Genomic DNA, 19,001 nt, shown 5'->3' with positions numbered 1-19,001 from the left:
TATGTCATGTAATTAAATACCTAAATCAACAAAATTAACAAAACAATTAAACTAAATGAAGACAGACTGAAATTACCCAACTAAAAAAATTAAATACAAAACTAAAAAGTCCAAATTAAATCGAGCTCAACTTAATGCACTAATTTCTAAAAAATTGAACATAATTTAAATAGAGTCCAATTTATAATTAATACTCCCTAGCCATTTGTGTTCTTCGAGCCATTTGTGGACTCCAATTCCATTTTTGGACTCCAGTTCCATTTATTAAATAAAGTCTACAGCCCAATTTACAATAAATAGCCCCAATTAAGTCCAAAACAAAGGGAGTCGTAATTACTTCTTCTTCAACCAGTCGTCTTCAACCAGCCGCTGCACATTTCTTCATTTTCATTAAGTCGACGCAGCTCTTCTTCAACGAGATGCATTCCGCTCTTCTTCAACAAGCCTCCGTTTTCTCAATATTCACCCAGAAGAGGGGTTAGGTTGCAATTTCTAAAACTCAATAAAGTGATTTGGTGTGATGAATATATATTGTAACACCAAATTTGGTGTTATACGTATTATTCAAAATGTGGCCCCAAACTTATTTTGGATTTGAGTTTGGAGCACCACTGAATTGAATTTAGTACTGCAAAATAGGATTTACAGTACCACTGCAGATGGTCTAATTCCTCATAATATTCAAGGTAACAAGCAAAAATAATACTCCCTCCGTCCACGACATTGTTTCCATTTTTACTATTTTTATTTGTTCACAATATCATTTCCACTTTTATTTATGGTAGTAGAGTTCACAAACTTCCACTCACAATAATAATGAGACCCAAACTCCAATCACAATAATCCTCACTATTATTAACTACGCCAATTCTTGGGTGCGACCGTCGCACAGGTGTGCGACGGGTCGACCCGGCTCCAAACCCGCCATCCTGACCCGGAACCCTGACCCGCGTGAGTTTGACCCATACTCCTAATTATTACATTTATTTATAATAATTGTTACTTTTAATAAACATAATATATACATTTGTTCATATAAATGTATATTGATATGTATAATGTTTTATATTGAATGAAGGTAAATATTTATATTAATATAAGTATACATTTGTGCGACCAAATGTATATCTTATGCTTATTAAAAGTAAATACTCCTATTAGGGTTTAGTGTTCAGTCTTAGGGTTTAGTTTACAAGGTTTAGGGTTTAGTGTTCAGGCTTAGGGTTTAGTTTACAGGGTTTAGGGTTTAGTTTATAGAATTTAGGGTTTAGAAAATATAATACTTTATATTAAATGAAGGTAAATACCTATATTTATATAAGTATACATTTGTACGAACAAATGTATATTTCATGCTTATTAAAAGTAATAATTATGATAAACAAATGTAATAATTTAGGATTCAGGATTTTGGATTTGGGCAAGGGTCGGGTCGGGCGCGGGTCGGGGCGGACCCGTCGCACTCCAGTGCGACCGCCGCATGCAAGACCGACCCTATTAACTATTATCCTTCACTTTCATAAAACTCGCACCTTGCACAAAGTGAAAACGATATTGGTGACGGAGTGAGTAGTATTTTCACTAAATTTTGCTCATATTTTGAGCAAATCTCATAATTTACAATAAGATTTAGGTGGTGTTTAGCCAAACTTATTTTATAGAGCTTATAAGTTTCAATAGCTTATAAGATATTTTAAAATTTTAAAAGATATAATTTCTCAATAGTTTATAACTTGTCAAAATGTTGGATATCTGAAATTATAAGATAGAGAGATTGTTTTTAGCTAAAAAAAATTTTTATTAAAGAGAAAAAAATGAACTTGAAATTGTATATGATGAAAATAACAAATTGTAGTTCAATAATATTTATAAAATAGTTATTACATACTACGTACGTCCATGAAAAAACTTCTTAGGAGGGAGTGACATGATTTTTACGAAAATGTGTTGTTGAGTATTGAGAGTGAACAAAAAATTATTGAATTATTGAGAGTGGTGAAAATGTGTTATAATTAGTATTGATAGTGATGAAAAAGTGAAAAGTAGTGAAGGTAAATGGAGTATTATAAGTAGTGGTGTCACAGCCTGCTATTCCTTATGGTGGTTTAGCCGCAGTTATGACTTGGGATGTGAATTAAGAAGCGGCGAAAGAAAGGGCATTTACTTAACATAAAAGTACTTTGAGAAAACATGACATTAAAAGAAAGTACTAGAATCATATTTGATCATTCAAATACTTACAAAACATTCACATAAGCGCTGGCGCGGGCGCAGCAGCAGCCTGGCGCGGCAGCTCCGGCGTCCAGCAGCAGCAGCACAGCATCAGCAGCCTCGGCGCGCACAGCACGTCGGCAGCGGGCGGACGACCGCACAGTGCAGCACTGGGCGCGCAGGCACGCGCGCGCACGCCGCCCCAGCACGCCCGGTCCTCACACCCCAGCCCGACTCCAGCAGACACGCAGCCTCGGCAGCACCAGCATCGAGAGCGACAGCGGCCGCGCGGCAGCCTGACCAGGCGCGCAAGCGCTCGTGCGCACGCTGCCCCTCGGCGCCCGCAGCCTCGCTCGCTCCAGCCCGGCAGCAGACCTTCCCGGCAGTGTGTGCGCGCGCCGTGGCGCACGGGGCTTGCGCAGCGCGCAGCCCTCCGTGCCCTCGGCGCCCGCCGCCTACCGTCTCTTTTTCCAATCTTCGTTCATCCGATGTTGATTCGTCGTCGTCTTCGTCTCGTTTTACAATTTTTACAGATTACAATAGAAAAACAAATACAATTTGAAATCCTAATCTAACCACGGATTTTCTCGTGGTGAAAAACGATTATAACGTCAAAACGACGTACCCCATGAATCAACAGACCACAAAGAACAGCAGCAGATAAAAACAATGCATATTATTAATCGTACATAAATTAATAATAGAGCCAAGAAATGAATCCTGGGCTCTGATACCAATTGAAGGAATATTAAATTGAATTAATACTCTACTGCCCGATGATCGTTTCTTGGATTATTATTAATTTATCATACAACGATTAATCTTAACATGCTCCTATGAATTTAATTGTTGCACGTTGGTGTTAGAAAACTTACTTGTGAAGCGTATGCAAAGACTGTCGATGATCGAATCGAATGACTCCAGTTCTGATCTTCTGAACTGTATCCCGCTTAACTTTCACCGTTGGATGGACAACGAACTGTGAAAGTCCCAATGCAGAAAGTTGCTATTTCACGTGGGTGGCGCCCCTTTCTGCTCTCTCAAACCCTAATTAATTAGTGTGTATTTTTCCTGAGAGCAGACACTTGTATTTAAATAATTAAACACGTACGAGGCGCCAGTTTCTCTGTGATGGGCGACTTCTGCTCCTTCTAGGGCTAGGAGACTTTGGGCCAGTCCAGGGACCAAATACAAGGAATAAATATGGATTCTCCATGGTCAGCCCATACCATAATTAATTTATAAATATTAGTTCATTCCACTAGAGAACCAATATTGACTTACCCCTTTATTGTCGATGATGAGTCGGGGCTTGTATTTAGACTTATTAAATCTCCGTATTTAAAATATTCGACATCCATTAATTAATTAGAGCTTTGACAACTTAAATTAATTAATCTCTTTGTAATCCTTAAGCAGTACCACTCAAACCTTATTATTGCGCCTGAACTTAATCAACCTGCAGGGTTTAGCGCAATAAACTTTATTGAGCTCCTTAAGGGGATGTCATTAACCTATACCGGATACGGGTACTAATACAGATAACCAAATATCATATATTGACCGCTATCACCCAAGATACAGAGTACTCAAGTTAATATTTAACTATCACCCATAGTAAGTCAAAGTAATATATGAGCCAACATATATATTTGAAATCTTATTAGTATTAAGATTATATTAAGTCACCGAGATCTTTGATTCTTCAATTTAGTCAGATAGAAGAATACATCTCACTGTGGTCCTATTAATACGTTATGACGTACCAGTATAGACAAGTAATCAAGATAAACTACTTCCATCTATACCGCAGCCTAAACCAATGACTCGTCCTAAAGTCATCTCGGCTGTGATCATTTTTATATCTCTTAAGGTTATTCCAATTATATGATCTTCTGTGATCTACAACACACCATATAATCTGCTTATAAAGAGATAAGGGACATACATGTGCAATCATGAACACAATCAGATAGGAGATTAAATAGTGGTAACAGGAAACATTGTATACAAGCATAAAACGTTCTTGCTTTACAGTATACAAATCCAACATTAAGAAGCGGCGAAAAAAGGGCATTTACTTAACATAAAAGTATTTTGAGAAAACATGACATTAAAAGAAAGTACTAGAATCATATTTGATCATTCAAATACTTACAAAACATTCACATAAAGGTGACCTAATCAAGGGGAATTACCCAAAAATGAATACATTGACTTCATAACGTAGGGTTAGCATAATCAAAGTATTTCGCAGCGGAAAATGTGTGAGATATACATATGAAGATGTATACTCAAGGTTACATTACTTGAAACGACAAAGGAATACCCGCTCAACACCATTCCATTCCATCACCTGTTCAACCTGCACATTTAGAAATATATGCAGGGCTGAGTATAAAAATACTTAGTGGGCACATGCCGAAAATACATTCATGCAAAACATACACATATATACATTGTACTGCCAAACAGTAACACACAGAGATTTTCTTGAAAGACATGTGCTTACTAAAACATTTCTTTCATTTTTAAGAAAAGAAAAATGATTTTTTTTAAGAGCATGAACCCTAATTTTCAAAAATTTTAAAGAATTAAAAGGGTGGTGTTTTTCTTGCTTGATCTATCCATATACACTCATATCTTACACAAATATAACTAGATCTAATAAATTAGAACACTTGCTCAAAGATTTAGAGAGAAAATAAAAAATTTTCACTCTAGACTTCAAGCTTTAATCTCCACCAATGTTAGTCTTTGAGGCATGGAGATGAGTTTTGATTTGATTTTAGGTGGAAATCTAAGTATAGAGTTGATCTTAGAAGCTTTGAAGGTCTCAACAATGGAGGTTCATGGAAGAGAAAAGAGAGAGAGATGAGAGAGAGAGAGGAGAGGGGCGTGAGGTATGAGAGGAGAGAGAGAGAATTTTGGTTTTGCTTAATCCTAAAGCTTGCTCCCTAAGACACTTGTGTAATTAATGCTCATTAATGCACATTTAATGTCCACTTGGCCATTTGCTAAGCAAATATCTCTCATTTGATAATATAAAAATGTTTGTGAGTGTAGGATTGTGTAGTAAAATTAAATCATGTAATAACACTCACTAATTAAATCAAAACTAAGCACTAAGCTTCTTTCAACAACAAAAAAAACTAAACACTAAACACTCATGTGGCCAAATTAATAATAACACTTAGGCAATCAAAAATTAAATCCGTACTTGTAACGCCCCAATTTTCATAAACTTTTCAAACTAAAATCATGAAGAACTCATAGTTAAAAATAAAATTCCTTGACTATCACAATTTAAACTAATTTAAAATCAACTTGCTAAAACTAAAGTAGTAACATAAAATAAGAACAATAAACTAAAACTTAACAAGTTCAACTTAAATTTTCTATGCAAAATCTTTATCTCTAGTCATTCTCGACTTCTATGGCCACCTCGACTCCAGAACTGCAAAACTGAAAAGATAAGGGATGAGCATATTGAAAATATACTCAGTGAGGAACCATGCGCATATTCTCATACGCTTGAACATGCAAATAAAACACATTGTCATACACATATACTGATAATCTGATGGGCGAACTGAAAGCCCTTAAACATGTATCAACATGGTTGAACATGTATTTCAACATGACTGATTTTCTGAACATGTATTTCAACATGTCTGATATTCTGAACATGTATTTCTACATGGCTGAACATGTATTTCTACATGGCTGAGCAAGTATAATCAAACATGAACTAAGAGCATATAAAAACATACATGAATATAACCACAAGCATATAATCCCTCACCTTAACCTTATTTTTTAAATTTTTTTTGACGAAACCAAAATGCAAAATGGAGTGAAAGAATATAAACTAAAATTTGTTGCCGCACAAATTTATTCACCGATTAACAACTTGACTAAAAACATATTTAACTCTATCTTAATCAATAACTTAATTCAATAGCTCTTACCTACGAATTGAAACAAGAACGGAAAAATTAGAAAAGAAAACAAAATAATAAACTTGACATAAAGATTTGAGAAATGCAGTAAACTTCTTTTCATAAACCAAAGTTATACAAATCTAAATTGACTTTTCATGAAAGACTCTTTGCAAAATAAATAACTAAATATATATAAATAAATAAATATATATATACATATATATATATATATATATATTCATAAACGTTTTATCAGGACATGTTAATTGAATTAATAATAATAATAATAATAATAATAATAATAATAATAATAATAATAATAATAATAATAATAATAATAAAAGTCTAGATAAAATTAATGGTGCAAATCTATATATATCATGTAATTATTAAAAAAAATAAGCTATAAAAGAAAATACTAGAAATTCACTCTCTATAATAAATCTAAATATTTGGGGTGTTACAACCTATCCCACTTAAAATAAATTTCGTCCTCGAAATTTCTAGTCACGTTTCTTGAGTTGTCATAACTTGTTCTATCAAAATTGAACATAATAGTACTAGAACGTAAAAGCATCATAAAAAAATATCATGTAAAACATCATAACGCCATATATTTGAACAATTAGAACACATACCTTGGAGTTGATGCAGATGCAGCTCATGAGTTTCGAATAACTAAGCTTACTTAACCTTTCGAAAGTCAATTTTTTTTAAAAAGACACGAGTCTATAGGAACATAGACCCGCTCTGATACCACTATGTAACACCCTGATACGAACTATTTTCAGTGTGACCAGAATTTATCTCAAACTGGCCTCTACTTCTTTTGGCGGGAGCTCTTCTTTGAGTGGAGTCCACAGACACTTCAGGGAATGCCGAAGGTGATTTGGAACCGGATGATGGCGGATCATCTTGAGTCAGTCCTACAAACGCCTCATTTTCAACATCAAAATTCAACTCCTCTATGTGTGGAGCTCTATTTTCATCAACTCCTAATGTCCTAGCATCAGTAGCACTACCCAATCCAATTGAGTTCTTCCCTACAGCCACACCGTTTCTAACAGCAATTTCCAAATCTTCATAATCCGGACAATTCCCATGGCGCAAGTATGCATCTTTTGGGTGAGCCTAACATAATAAAGAATTAATTTATTAATAAACTATATTATTTAAATAACATTGTTTTAAAAAAATAATGCCTAATAAGTTTACCTGACAGTACGCATCCCATACTTCATCTGGGGCCGTGAACTTTTTAGCATTGTTGTCATAGCCAAAACCAGAGTTAAACTTCATGAGTGTTGAATAAGCAGTCCAACGGTTCTTAAACCATTTATACGGCTTAGGTAGTGGTTATAAGTCTTATTATACTGAAGTCTTTCATTAAGAACAAGAAGTATCCTTTCTTCAATAGTTGCTTTGCTAAAGATACCACTATTATCACGCCATCCTCGATTCGCAGACTCAACCAAAATTTCTAACAATACATCGCTTTGTTCCTTAGTCCATGGTTCATAGGCTGCCCTCTTTTTCGTATCTTGTTGTTGAGAATCTCCCATGATAATATTACTAGACATAAAATATATATACGTATATAGTACTATAACAATGAATAAAAGAAAGTATAAATAAAAATAACAAAAATTGGAACACATGCAATAGAAAAACAGAATATAGCTGCTAACAAATTATAAAGATACAAGATTTATGCAATAGAAAAATTGAATAAGAAAATAATATGAAGATATAAATCGATAATACCTTGCTAATAGCCGATGCAAAACCCTAAAGTTGTGTTGTTTTTCGAGTAGGTTTGTATGATGAAATACACTGATGGGTTGGTACTATTTATAAACAATTCGCTGGGCCCAGCGAGCGTTGGCTTGTCCGAGCGAGCGCTGCGCCCCAGCCAGAGCGCATAGCCAGAGCTGCGCCCTAGCGAGCGCTGGCATTGTTGACAACGAGCGCTGGGTCCAGCGCTCGCTGGCTTCTTGGCCGCGGGCGCTGGCTCTCAGCGAGCGCGAGGATTTTGCAAGATTTATGAATTCTCGTGGTCTGGCACCGGATTTGTTCGTGCCTATTTTTTAAACGAAATCAATGAAAGTCATTCCAACTTTAAAGTCCATAGATTAACGAATACACCTACACTTTAAAAGACTTTTAAAAGTCCTGAACGAATATACCCAGACTTTAAAAGACTTTTAAAAGTCTTGAACTAATACACCCAGAATTTAAAATACTTTTAAAGTCTTGAACTAATACACCCAGACTTTAAAAGTCTGCAGAAATCTATTAAAGTCTTGAACGAATACACCCCTCTTAATTATATATCTATTTAATTTTAATATTATATTTAATTTAATTTTAAAAATATAAAATAAAATATATAATTTCTATTTAATTTGTAATTTGCATGTGACAAGATTTAATAGACTATAAATTTAATTGCCTACACACTAGTACTCATAATTTCTATAATCGCAACCAGTAACAACAAATTCAAACATTGTTTCTATCATTGTAGAGAAATTACCCTCTATATTTGGCAAATCTATCTATTATATAAAGAGCTACATATTGTAGAGTTCTCCACTATTCTCTATCCTATATGGGCACTCTCACAATTTAGTATTTGCTTCACTCTCAATTCTACACTATATGACATTTTTACATTTATTTTCATCTAGTCCACATTGGATTTATACTAAACTTCATCAATTCATAATCTAAATAAAAGACTCAATCTCCATGAATAGATTAGCTTATCTGTATTTCCCACATTGATATTCTATTAAATTTAATCATAGAAAAATCTTGATAAATAAATACTTATAATATGTATTTCAAAATAAATAGTTTTTCACATTTTTTAATGGGTTAAGTATCATATTCCCCCCTATCGATGGCATCCCTATCGCGTACAACACCATATAGTCAGGGTCACAGCTGCCCATTACCTCAACTTGGCAAAATCGCACCAAATTCTCCCCCGCCACTTAACGGACGTTAACACCGTTAGAAAAAATCATTTTTTATTTTTATTTTCAATTCAGGTGTCCCCAACTCTCTCTCTCTCTCTCTCTCTCTCTCTCTCATCTCTACCACCCTCTACCAGCAACGCCAGCGGCCAGCTCTGTCGCCGGCCACCACCCCCGCCTTATCTCCAAATCTCAAACTCCAGAAACTCCCCTCTGTGTTCCCTCTCTAATCACAAAAAATTCTCAAATTTCAGAAACCCTAGGTTCTCTTTTCCCTTACAAGTGAAGTCACTTGCCAGTGCCATCATTGTTTGTCGGCAATGAAAGCAGCAACAGGACTGCCACCATCTTCCTCATCCCCTGCTTCGGCCAACAACCGCAAGGGGCTGCCCCGCCTACAGTCCCTGCGTCCCTCTCTTTTTCGACGCCGTTCGCTGGAGACAACAGCAGCGCCGCTGCCTTCTTCTTCCATTGACAGCAGCGAAGAAAATGATGGATAGTAGTTGATAATAGTAGGTATTGGTGTGAGTGGAGTTTGAGTCAAACTATAGATATGTGGAGGAAAATAAAGTGTTATGTGGACACTACAACTATAAATAGAAGTGAAAATGATATTATGGACGGGCCAAAATGGCAAAAGTAGAAACGATATTGTGGACGTAGGGAGTATTTCTATATATATGTTCCCATTATTTGATGACAAAAAGAAGGATAAGAGCAACTATAATATAAGTGAACCCCATTTTAGACCTGTTTCCTTCGTAATGGGAGGCCCTATAAGGGGCTTTATATATTTTAAATCTACTTTGTAAAAGTAATGTATCCTAAGATTAAAATAAATATCAAAAATTAAAATTCAAAATTTCATTAAATTTAAATTCAAAAATTCTAATAATTAAAATAGAAAAAAATAGAAATAAAAAATTACAATTAAAATTATTTAAAAATATACACTTTGAGTCCCACATCAAAGAGCATAATTTTCTATACAATGTGCACTGCTCTATAAAAAGATAAGGTACATTAATTTGATTTTGTACTGAATCCCATATCAAAGGAGTGTAGGCTTCTTGACAATATCCAATGTCCTATAGAATAGAAGCTAAATTAATTTAATTTTACATTGAGTCTCACATCGAATGGTATAGAATGCTTTATAATGTGCATTGCACTATAAGAAAATAAGCTATATTTGATTAAAATTAAAATTAAAGTCATTTTTTAAAGCCTCAATGCACACGTCCCATATAAATCCTTTCGCGCACCTGCCCATCGAGTCTCAGGGCTCGGCAATGGGGTGGGACTTGTCGAGGGCCGGCTCGAGCCTCTCGATCGAGCCCCACAATAGTTGCTTAAGTAGTCCACACCATTTCGACTGTAAGGAACTGAAATTCACAGAACAATTGTGAAGATTATACACTTTTCTTTTCATCTAATAAGAGTGTACTTTTTAGTATTTTGGTACGTCAAGATTATACACTTTTCTTTAAAGCTACCCCACCAAACAACTCCTTATTTCATCAATTTATTCTCAACTTTACCACACATGGTCCACCATAAACCCCTTACCTTTTTATTTCACTATCATATTACTACAATAAAAGTGAACATCTTCTTCCACTCATAACACACTCACCTAACATTTATTAAAACTTATATTACCAATAATCATATGCTCTCTTATGGAACAAGAGGAATATGATAATAGCAGCATGATAACAATATTATATTATTATGTGCGTGTATTAACTTACTAATAATGTGATTTATGCATTAACCCAAATACCTCAAGTTCAAAATCAATCTTTTCATATATTTGTTTCTTTTTTTTAATACAAAATGAATGTTATATAAAGTTCTAACTACATTCATATAATTCTAAAACTAAAATCGAATTTCCAAACTCCAAACTAGATAATGCAACTGTTACACGCTAGTTTGTGCGTCGTATGAGCGTGCATCAACTAAAATCGATTTAATGTACACTTACGCACTAATGGGTAAAATAGTAAAAATGAGTAGTTTTTATATATTTTTATATGTGTGATACTGTCACGCCCAACTTTGTGGAAGGAATAATTATACACTAGGTGCGATTAAATCATTTAAATAGACAAGGAAAAAATCTTGCGAAATCCGATTAAAAGGATAACAATCGGGCATCGCCCCTTTGGATGGAGAAGGACAAATATCCAAATGATCATACAAATCAATCAACAACATAACTAACTTCAGGATCACAAGTTTAGTTTCATGCTTCGGATAACCAACATTCATTAATCAAAATACTTGAGAGTCAAGAGTCTAGGCTCATCAAAAGATATCATTTAGAGCCATAGCATAAAGATTTTAAGTTAAGAAAATGAAAGGCAGATAAAGGCTAGTACTACAGCGGAAGTCAAAATACGAGGTTGAACCCTAGCCTCAGCTCTGCCCCATCAACACCAGCCATTAACCTGAAAACATTTGAAAATATTTGGGCTAAGTACTAAATGAACTTAGTAGGCTGCAACTTTTAAAACATTTCACAATTTGTAATATCAGTTTATCCAATCATACTGACATAACATAGAAGGTTTTAAAATAAAATAACTTCTAAGCATGATAAAACATTTCATATACATATTTGCACGCAATTGTCACACTCTATTATGTTACCCGCTGTGATCCCAGACCTTTTAGCCACCGACGGATCTCTGTCTCCCGCTTACTTGAACTGAGGGTGTAATCCAGACAAGTTTACTTTGACCTCGGGACGCTACCCATGCAGGACTCATATTTCTCATGCTCCGGAACACATCCAGCCGAACACCCTTATAAAGTCTCTAGTTAGTGCCCGATGGAAATCAACCCTCCGAGTCAGCTAACAAGTGTAAACAATTCTCAAACAACGTGTTAGGTCATAAGAGAACCTCAATTGATTAACTTTGCGAGCCTTAAACATAGTAGAGTGCACATAAATATTTTATTGGATAAACAATTTGTATTTCATGAAATATTTAAGCTTATTAGCTCAAATATACATTTGGAAAATAAGTTCACTTGTATAGGCAATGCCTATCGTTTAATCTTATCTCTGAATCGGAATAGCAGTGCTAGTTCTCACGATCCACGAAGCCTACAAGAAATCTATACTCTTAATAGGTCTCCTGAATATAATTTTAAGCTATAGTGAAGGGCTGAATCGGTAAAATTTTGGTTTTCGACCGACCGAACCAACCCGACCGAATATGTGGAGACGAGACGAAATCAGTCCACCAAATCCCTCACCTTCCAACACCAATTCCCTCACGAAATCAGTCCAACACCAAATCCATCACCTTCCAACACTAAATCCCTCACGAAATTAGCCCCAACATAAAATTTCTCACCTTCCTCTACCTCTCCGAAGAAGGAATCAAAAGGGTGGCGTGGCGGAAGGAGTGGCTGCGGGCTGGCGTGGCAGAAGGAGCAGCTGTGGGCTGGTGCGGTCTGGAGTCGTCGCTGTGGGCTGTAGCCGCGGCGGAAGGGTGGCTTCAACGACATACTTCGATGGGAGGGAGTGGCGACTCTGGACTGGTCTCGCGACTGGGAGGGAGCGGCAGACTGGGTGGGTGGGTATGGGGGGGACCGGGAGAGGCTGTCTGGACTGGTATCGCCGGAGAAATTGGAGTTAGGGGTGGCTGCCAACACGAGAGGATTCAGAGGAGAGAAATGAGATGTGGCATGAGCGTGAGAGAAATGAGAAAAAAAATAGAATAAAGAAATGACTTTAGCCTTTAGGTTAGGGTTAGGAAAATAAAAATTAATATACATATACATTATTGGTCGGTTCGGTTTTCGACCAAGCAGATTTGGGAAAACCGAACCGACCGACCGACCATATAAAAAAAACCGACCGAAAACCTATCGGTTCGGCTTATTTTCGGTCGATTTTTTCGGGCGGCTCGGTTTTTGCACACCCCTAATCTTTGGCGAAGAGCACCGTCTCTAGTCATCCTCACCATCTCCCTTGACTGACCGAGAACCCTAGCCCCCTCTATTCTCCTCTCCTCCAGCGACTGCAGCAGCGACGAGCTGCCGCTCCGCCTTCCTCCTTGGCGACGGCGAGGTGCCGCCGCCTCCCTCAGCTTCTCTCTGAGCTCTAATGCGGTCGCTGTCGTCCGATTTGAACGGGGCGCCGCCTAAGCCTTAAATCTCCAATCCAGACTTTACAAACATAAACAAGGCTCAAGATATCTCCTTTCTTCTTTTTTCTTTTAAAACAGTCGTGCTTTCATAAATATGTAATTTGCATAAAAGCTTGTTTACATGCTTTGCCTCGCTTGACGTCCGACCATTCTCCTTTGGTTTTTAAATGCAGCTCGACTGATAATGTTAGTCGCCGTCCGTTTAAATTTCTTAACATGTGGGTGTCTCATCCGAGTTTTCTTGATATGGTTAGTGCGTCTTGGTCTGCTACTGTGGATACTCGTTGCCCTATATACAGAGTTATGGTCAAGCTCCGTCGGCTTCGCGGGGATATTCGTCTCTGGAATCGTACTACTTTTGGGAACGTTGACAGACAAATTCAAGAGGAGTAGAGGGCCCTGATGGACGTGCAGCACAGGATCTCTGAGATGGGTTACACGGATGCCAATTTTGACGAGGAAATTGCGGCACAAGCTGGTCTTAATGTCACTCTGACAAGAAAAAACATTCTACTTCAGCAGAAAAGTCGAGTCAATTGGTTAATGGATGGTGATAGAAATTCTACTTTTTTCCATCGTATGATTCGTTTCCGGAAGCAGAATCATAGTATAGCACATTTGAGGATTAATGGCGTGATGTCTTATGACTCGGATTTGATACAACAACATATCATTGAATACTTTTCCACTCTTTTCAAACAAGAAGGGAATCCTACTGTTGACCGTGTTTTATTGGAAGCAATTATAGAGGATTGTATCACTACGGAGCAGAACAACGGTCTTGTCTGTACCCCCAATGATGATGAGATTACAGCTGCGGTTTTTGGGATGGATTCGAACAGTGCACCGGGTCCGGACGGTTTTTCTGGGAGATTTTTTCAGAGTAGCTGGAGCATTATTGAGAATGATGTTATTTCTGCGGTGAAGGCCTTCTTCATAAATTCGTATCTGCCGACTGGGTGCAACTCCAGCACGTTGATTCTGATACCCAAAAAAGACACTGTGGATACCACCACGGATTTGCGCCCGATTATTCTGTCTAATTTCTTTTTTAAGATCATCTCGAAGATTCTCGCCACTCGCTTAAGTCTGGTGGCGGCGACAACTGTCTCGGGTAACCAATTCGGTTTTATTAGCGGCCGTTCTATCTTTGATTGTATTGCGCTGGGATCTGAGGGCTTTAACTGCATGAATCGCACGGGTCGTAAATCCAACATGGCTTGCAAGATTGAAATCAGTAAGGCGTTTGACACTATGAGCTGGAGCTTTATTATTCAGGTGCTTCGGGTCAACGGTTATCATGAGAAGTTTATCACCTGGATTTCTATCATTTTTCAGTCCGCTCGTATCTCCATTCTTTATAATGGGCAATTGAGTGGATATTTTGCCTGCTCGAGAGGTGTAAGGCAGGGGGATCCCCTTTCGCCAATTCTTTTTGGCATTGCGGAGGACGTGCTCAGCCATCTTTTTATTAATTGTGTTAACTCACGACATCTTGCTCCTATGGATTTCAGTCGCGGTGCTCACTTCCCGACTCATCTTTTTTATGCAGATGACATTTTGATCTTCTGCAAAGCTTCGATCAAAAATGCTCGTAAGATTAAGGATATTTTGGACCTTTATGGTGAGATTTCGGGACAGAAGTGCAACTCCTCTAAGTCTAATATCTTCTTTTCTAACGGCGTCACCAGCACTATGCGTGTGGGCATCAAGCGGGAGCTCGGGTTCACCTTGGGCACGCTTCCGGTTATTTATCTTGGAGTGCCGTTGTTTACTGGCCGTATTCGTGCCTCTTACCTTGCTGCGATTCATGATAAAATCGTGAATAAATTCTCCCGTTGGAAAGGTATGCATCTCTCTATGGCTGGGCGCATCTGCTTGGTTCGGTCGGTGATTCAAAGTTCGGTGACTCATTCCATGATGATTTATCGTTGGCCAAAGTCTTTGATTTATAATCTGGATAAATGTTGTCGCAATTTTATTTGGTCTGGTAGTGTGGATACTAAACCTTCTTGCTCGGTGACCTGGTCGCGAGTTTGTGCTCCTCGTGTTGAAGGGGGTCTTGGAGTTCGTTCCTTCTCCGCTATGAATAGTAGTTTCTTGATGAAGATGGCCTGGAGGATAATCCAAAGTCAGGATTATGGGCCTTCCATTCTTAAAACGCGTTACCTCACCAAATTTGGCTATGCTAAAACATATTTGGCTTCCTCACCTTTCTGGACGAGCATAAGGCAGCATGTTGATGATCTGGTGGACAACTCTTATGCGTACATTGGGAAGGGTACGAATACCTACTTCTGGAAGGATGATTGGTTGGGATACAAGTTGCTGGATAAGCTTCGTATCCCTCCTTTTATGCATGATTTTTTGAATCAGGCTGTAGAAGATTACTATTATGATGGTATTTGGCATTTCACAGAAGCGTTTGTTATTAATTTCCCGGAAGTCGTGGTTGACATTCTCTTACTCCCTATTGGTGATGAAAGAGATTCTAGATTATGGAAGTTGTCTGTCAATGGAAATGTCACGGCGGCTTTAGCCTATGATCGGCAAGGATCTCATTATCCTGAGGTTAGATGGGGACGCTGGATTTGGGAGAAGTTCATCCCGGAGAGGCGTTCTCTGCTCTGCTGGCGTATCATTCATAAGCGTCTTCCCACGTTTGATGGTTTGATGAGGAGGGGTGTGATGGGGCCGAACAGATGCGCGGTTTGCGGCATGGCGGAGGAAAGTATAAACCACTTGTTCTGGGAGTGCACTTCAATTCAGCCTATCTGGCGAGAGTTCGCGACTTGGTTTAACAAAGACTACTCTCATTACATGGATATTCATTGCGTTCTTGTTGCTGCCTGGAATGAAAATTTCAGCTCGCAAGTTCTTTCCTTCTGGAAGGCAGGAATCATCAATTTACTTTGGAAGATTTGGGATTGCCGCAACAATATCATCTTCAATGAGATGAATTTTCATCAACGGATCATTACAGGATTTCTTAAAGTTATGTTTAAGGAAATGGATTTGAACTTTTCAAAGCTCGGGAACACTAACAACTCTTGGTCGGATTATCTTGCTATGCGTAGTATTGGTGTGGCGACGAGAGCGGCTCCTCCTCCCACCATGATTGAAGTTCACTGGTGGCCGCCCGTAGGTCAATGGATAAAAGTAAATACTGATGGTTCGGCGTTGGGAGCGCCGGGAAATATCGCCGCTGGTGGCGTCTATCGAGATAATTGGGGTTGGGTCCGTGGCTGCTTCCACTACAAAGGGGGTGTTGGTTTCGCCTTTGAAGCGGAGCTCTTGGCGGTCATGTATACGATTGCTATTGCTCACAGAAGAGGGTGGAATTTTCTTTGGATTGAAGCTGATTCTTCTTACATTGTTAAACTCCTCCATTCTCGTTCGGAGGTGGTTCCGTGGCGTTATTTGGCTGCTTGGAAACGCACCCTGCGGTTGCTGTTGGATTTTCGATTACAAATTTCACATATCTACAGGGAAGGGAATACGGCAGCTGATATCATGGCGAACCAGGCACGCTCCGAGGGCTGGTGGCCTCATGCAATTGAGGAGATTAAACATGCCGTTGCCACTGATATGACGACCCATAGTCGTGTAAGGATTAAATATTGAGATGGGTTTTTGCTTGGCTTTCTGTCGAACACCTGGTGGGCGTGTGTTTTTGGAAAAGTTTTCGTGGTTATTGGTGGTGTATTTGATTCTGTTTTTGCGTGTTTGGGATGGGTTCTGGGCATGCTCGTTGCTTGTGGTTGAGCTCGGGTATGACAGTGCTGCACTTGTTGTTGGGTTGCGAGTGAGGAGCAAGCTCTTTTTCAAACAGGTGGTGGGCATTTCTTTTGGGCAGTTTATATGGATTGGGAGATGTGTCATCCATTACCAGAACTTAGGGGATCTTTCGGTCTCGAGCTTGAGTGAGCTGGATCAGTTCTTTTCTTCTAAGATCGTGCTGCATTACTATATTGGCAACTACTTTTTAGCGTCAGTTTTCGGCTCCATGTTGCTGATTTTTCTGATGAGAGGGGTCTGGTATTTACGGAGATGGAGGCCTACAGGCCGCTTTTTACTCCGTTTTCTGACAGCGGGGTACTCCCGGCGACGGCATATAACCGGCCGGGTTATCATCGTGTTGGTTTGGGTTGGCTTTCTTCTGGCGAGATGGGCTTGGTATCTGCGGCGACGGCGTCGTACCGATCGTTATTTACCTCGACCCCTCCTGATTTTTCCCTCGGCAGTTGGATGTTCCCGGCGACGGCGTATAACCGGCCGGGTCAACATCACTTTTGCTTTACTTCTGGGAATTAAGGGTTCGCTGATCTTGGGAGGCTTACGACGACGGCGTCTTGCCGATCGCAATGCTCTCCTTCTTTTTGGTTTCTGGGTGCGTCTTCCGGCGAGGTGGGCATGGTATTTGCGGCGACGGCGTCTTACCGGCCGTTATTTACCTCACCCCCTCCTGTTTTCTCTCTCGGCTGTTGGGAGTTCCCGGCGACGGCGTATAACCGGCCGGGTTAACATCACCTCTGCTCTTCTTCTGGGTTTTGCGTGTTCTTTGTTCTTGGGGAGCTTACGGCGACGGAGTCTCACCGGCCGCAGTGCTCTACTTCCTTTTGGTTTTTGGATGCGTATCTGGTTGGCAGTAAGGCGATGGCGTCTCACCGGCCTTCTGCCTTCGTTTTCTTTCTTTCCTTTTGTTTCTTGTTGGGATAGAGCCGGGATTGTTTGGGAACGATGGTTAGGCCGAAGTTCCGGAAACTTTCTCTTCCGCTCTTTCCCTTTCGTTTTCCCTCCTTCTAGACGAGTACGCTTTTTCCCTTTTTACGGTTTTTCCCACTGGGTTTTCCGTAAAAAGGTTTTAATGAGGCTCGGCCCTTAGTCTGCTTTCTTGTGCTTTCAAGGGTTTTTTTTAGGTTTTTTTTCTTTTAATAAATCGCATTTTAATAATAATAAGAACGTAGTGAATGTATGGATGATTGGGATTCTCTGTTGGGCAGTTGTAGGATTCATATATCAACTGTGCTATGAATGAAATAATTAAGGAATTAAAGATGAAACCTTTAAAAGTTTCAAGTTGTTGAAATCTCAGATGGGTGGCTGCTTTGATTTGGTTGATTGTTGGAAAAGTTTGGAAACATAGAGATTATTAAATGAACTATTGTTGTCCAAGAGAAGGTAACAACATAAATTTGAGTTCTTACCACAACAGCTGGGTTCTGGACATGAAAGAGAGGATTTGAAATTTGTGAGAGAATTGCCAAAATAAAATGGCCGAAGTCTATTTAGCTGTGGTAGAAAAAGGAGATTGGACTGCCTGAATAAAAGCGGCTGACTTTTGTGGCTTGGAAGTACAAGTATGGTGTTGGGTAGCTGATAGGGTGTAGAGTATGGCGTTGATTGGACAATTAAACTTCAGGGTTGAATTTCCGGAACTATAAAAATCCTTCAGGGTTTGCTAATTAAAAGCTCATGTAAATGTTTGAATGCTTAATTAAATAAATATGTAATGCATATAAATTTAATAATTAAATTTACAAATACTTTTGTAAATCGTTTTTGTTGGAATTAAAATAAATTCATTTTCTTAATACGGCGTGAATCATCTTAAATTTTAAGTTCAAAATTATTCTAAACTTAACTATGAGGAAATGAGGTATTACAAATACTTCCTCCGCCCACTTGACTTGCCC

The 19,001-nt window shown here is 38.6% G+C and overlaps 1 protein-coding gene across 1 annotated transcript; it reads right to left on the bottom strand.

Moving 5' to 3' along the window:
• Positions 1–6,914: 6,914 nt before the first annotated feature.
• LOC130994219 (uncharacterized protein At2g29880-like) lies at positions 6,915–7,454 on the bottom strand. The gene is made up of 2 exons (XM_057919255.1): positions 7,371–7,454; positions 6,915–7,286 (listed from the first exon to the last, which is right to left on the bottom strand). The coding sequence occupies exons 1-2, from the start codon at positions 7,452–7,454 to the stop codon at positions 6,915–6,917; spliced, it is 456 nt and encodes a 151-aa protein (XP_057775238.1).
• Positions 7,455–19,001: the final 11,547 nt, after the last annotated feature.

Source organism: Salvia miltiorrhiza, chromosome 7, assembly GCF_028751815.1.
Source record: "Salvia miltiorrhiza cultivar Shanhuang (shh) chromosome 7, IMPLAD_Smil_shh, whole genome shotgun sequence".
Lineage (NCBI taxonomy): Eukaryota > Viridiplantae > Streptophyta > Magnoliopsida > Lamiales > Lamiaceae > Salvia > Salvia miltiorrhiza.
The sequence above is the reverse complement of the archived record's forward strand: the minus strand, read 5'-3'. Positions and strand labels throughout refer to the sequence as shown.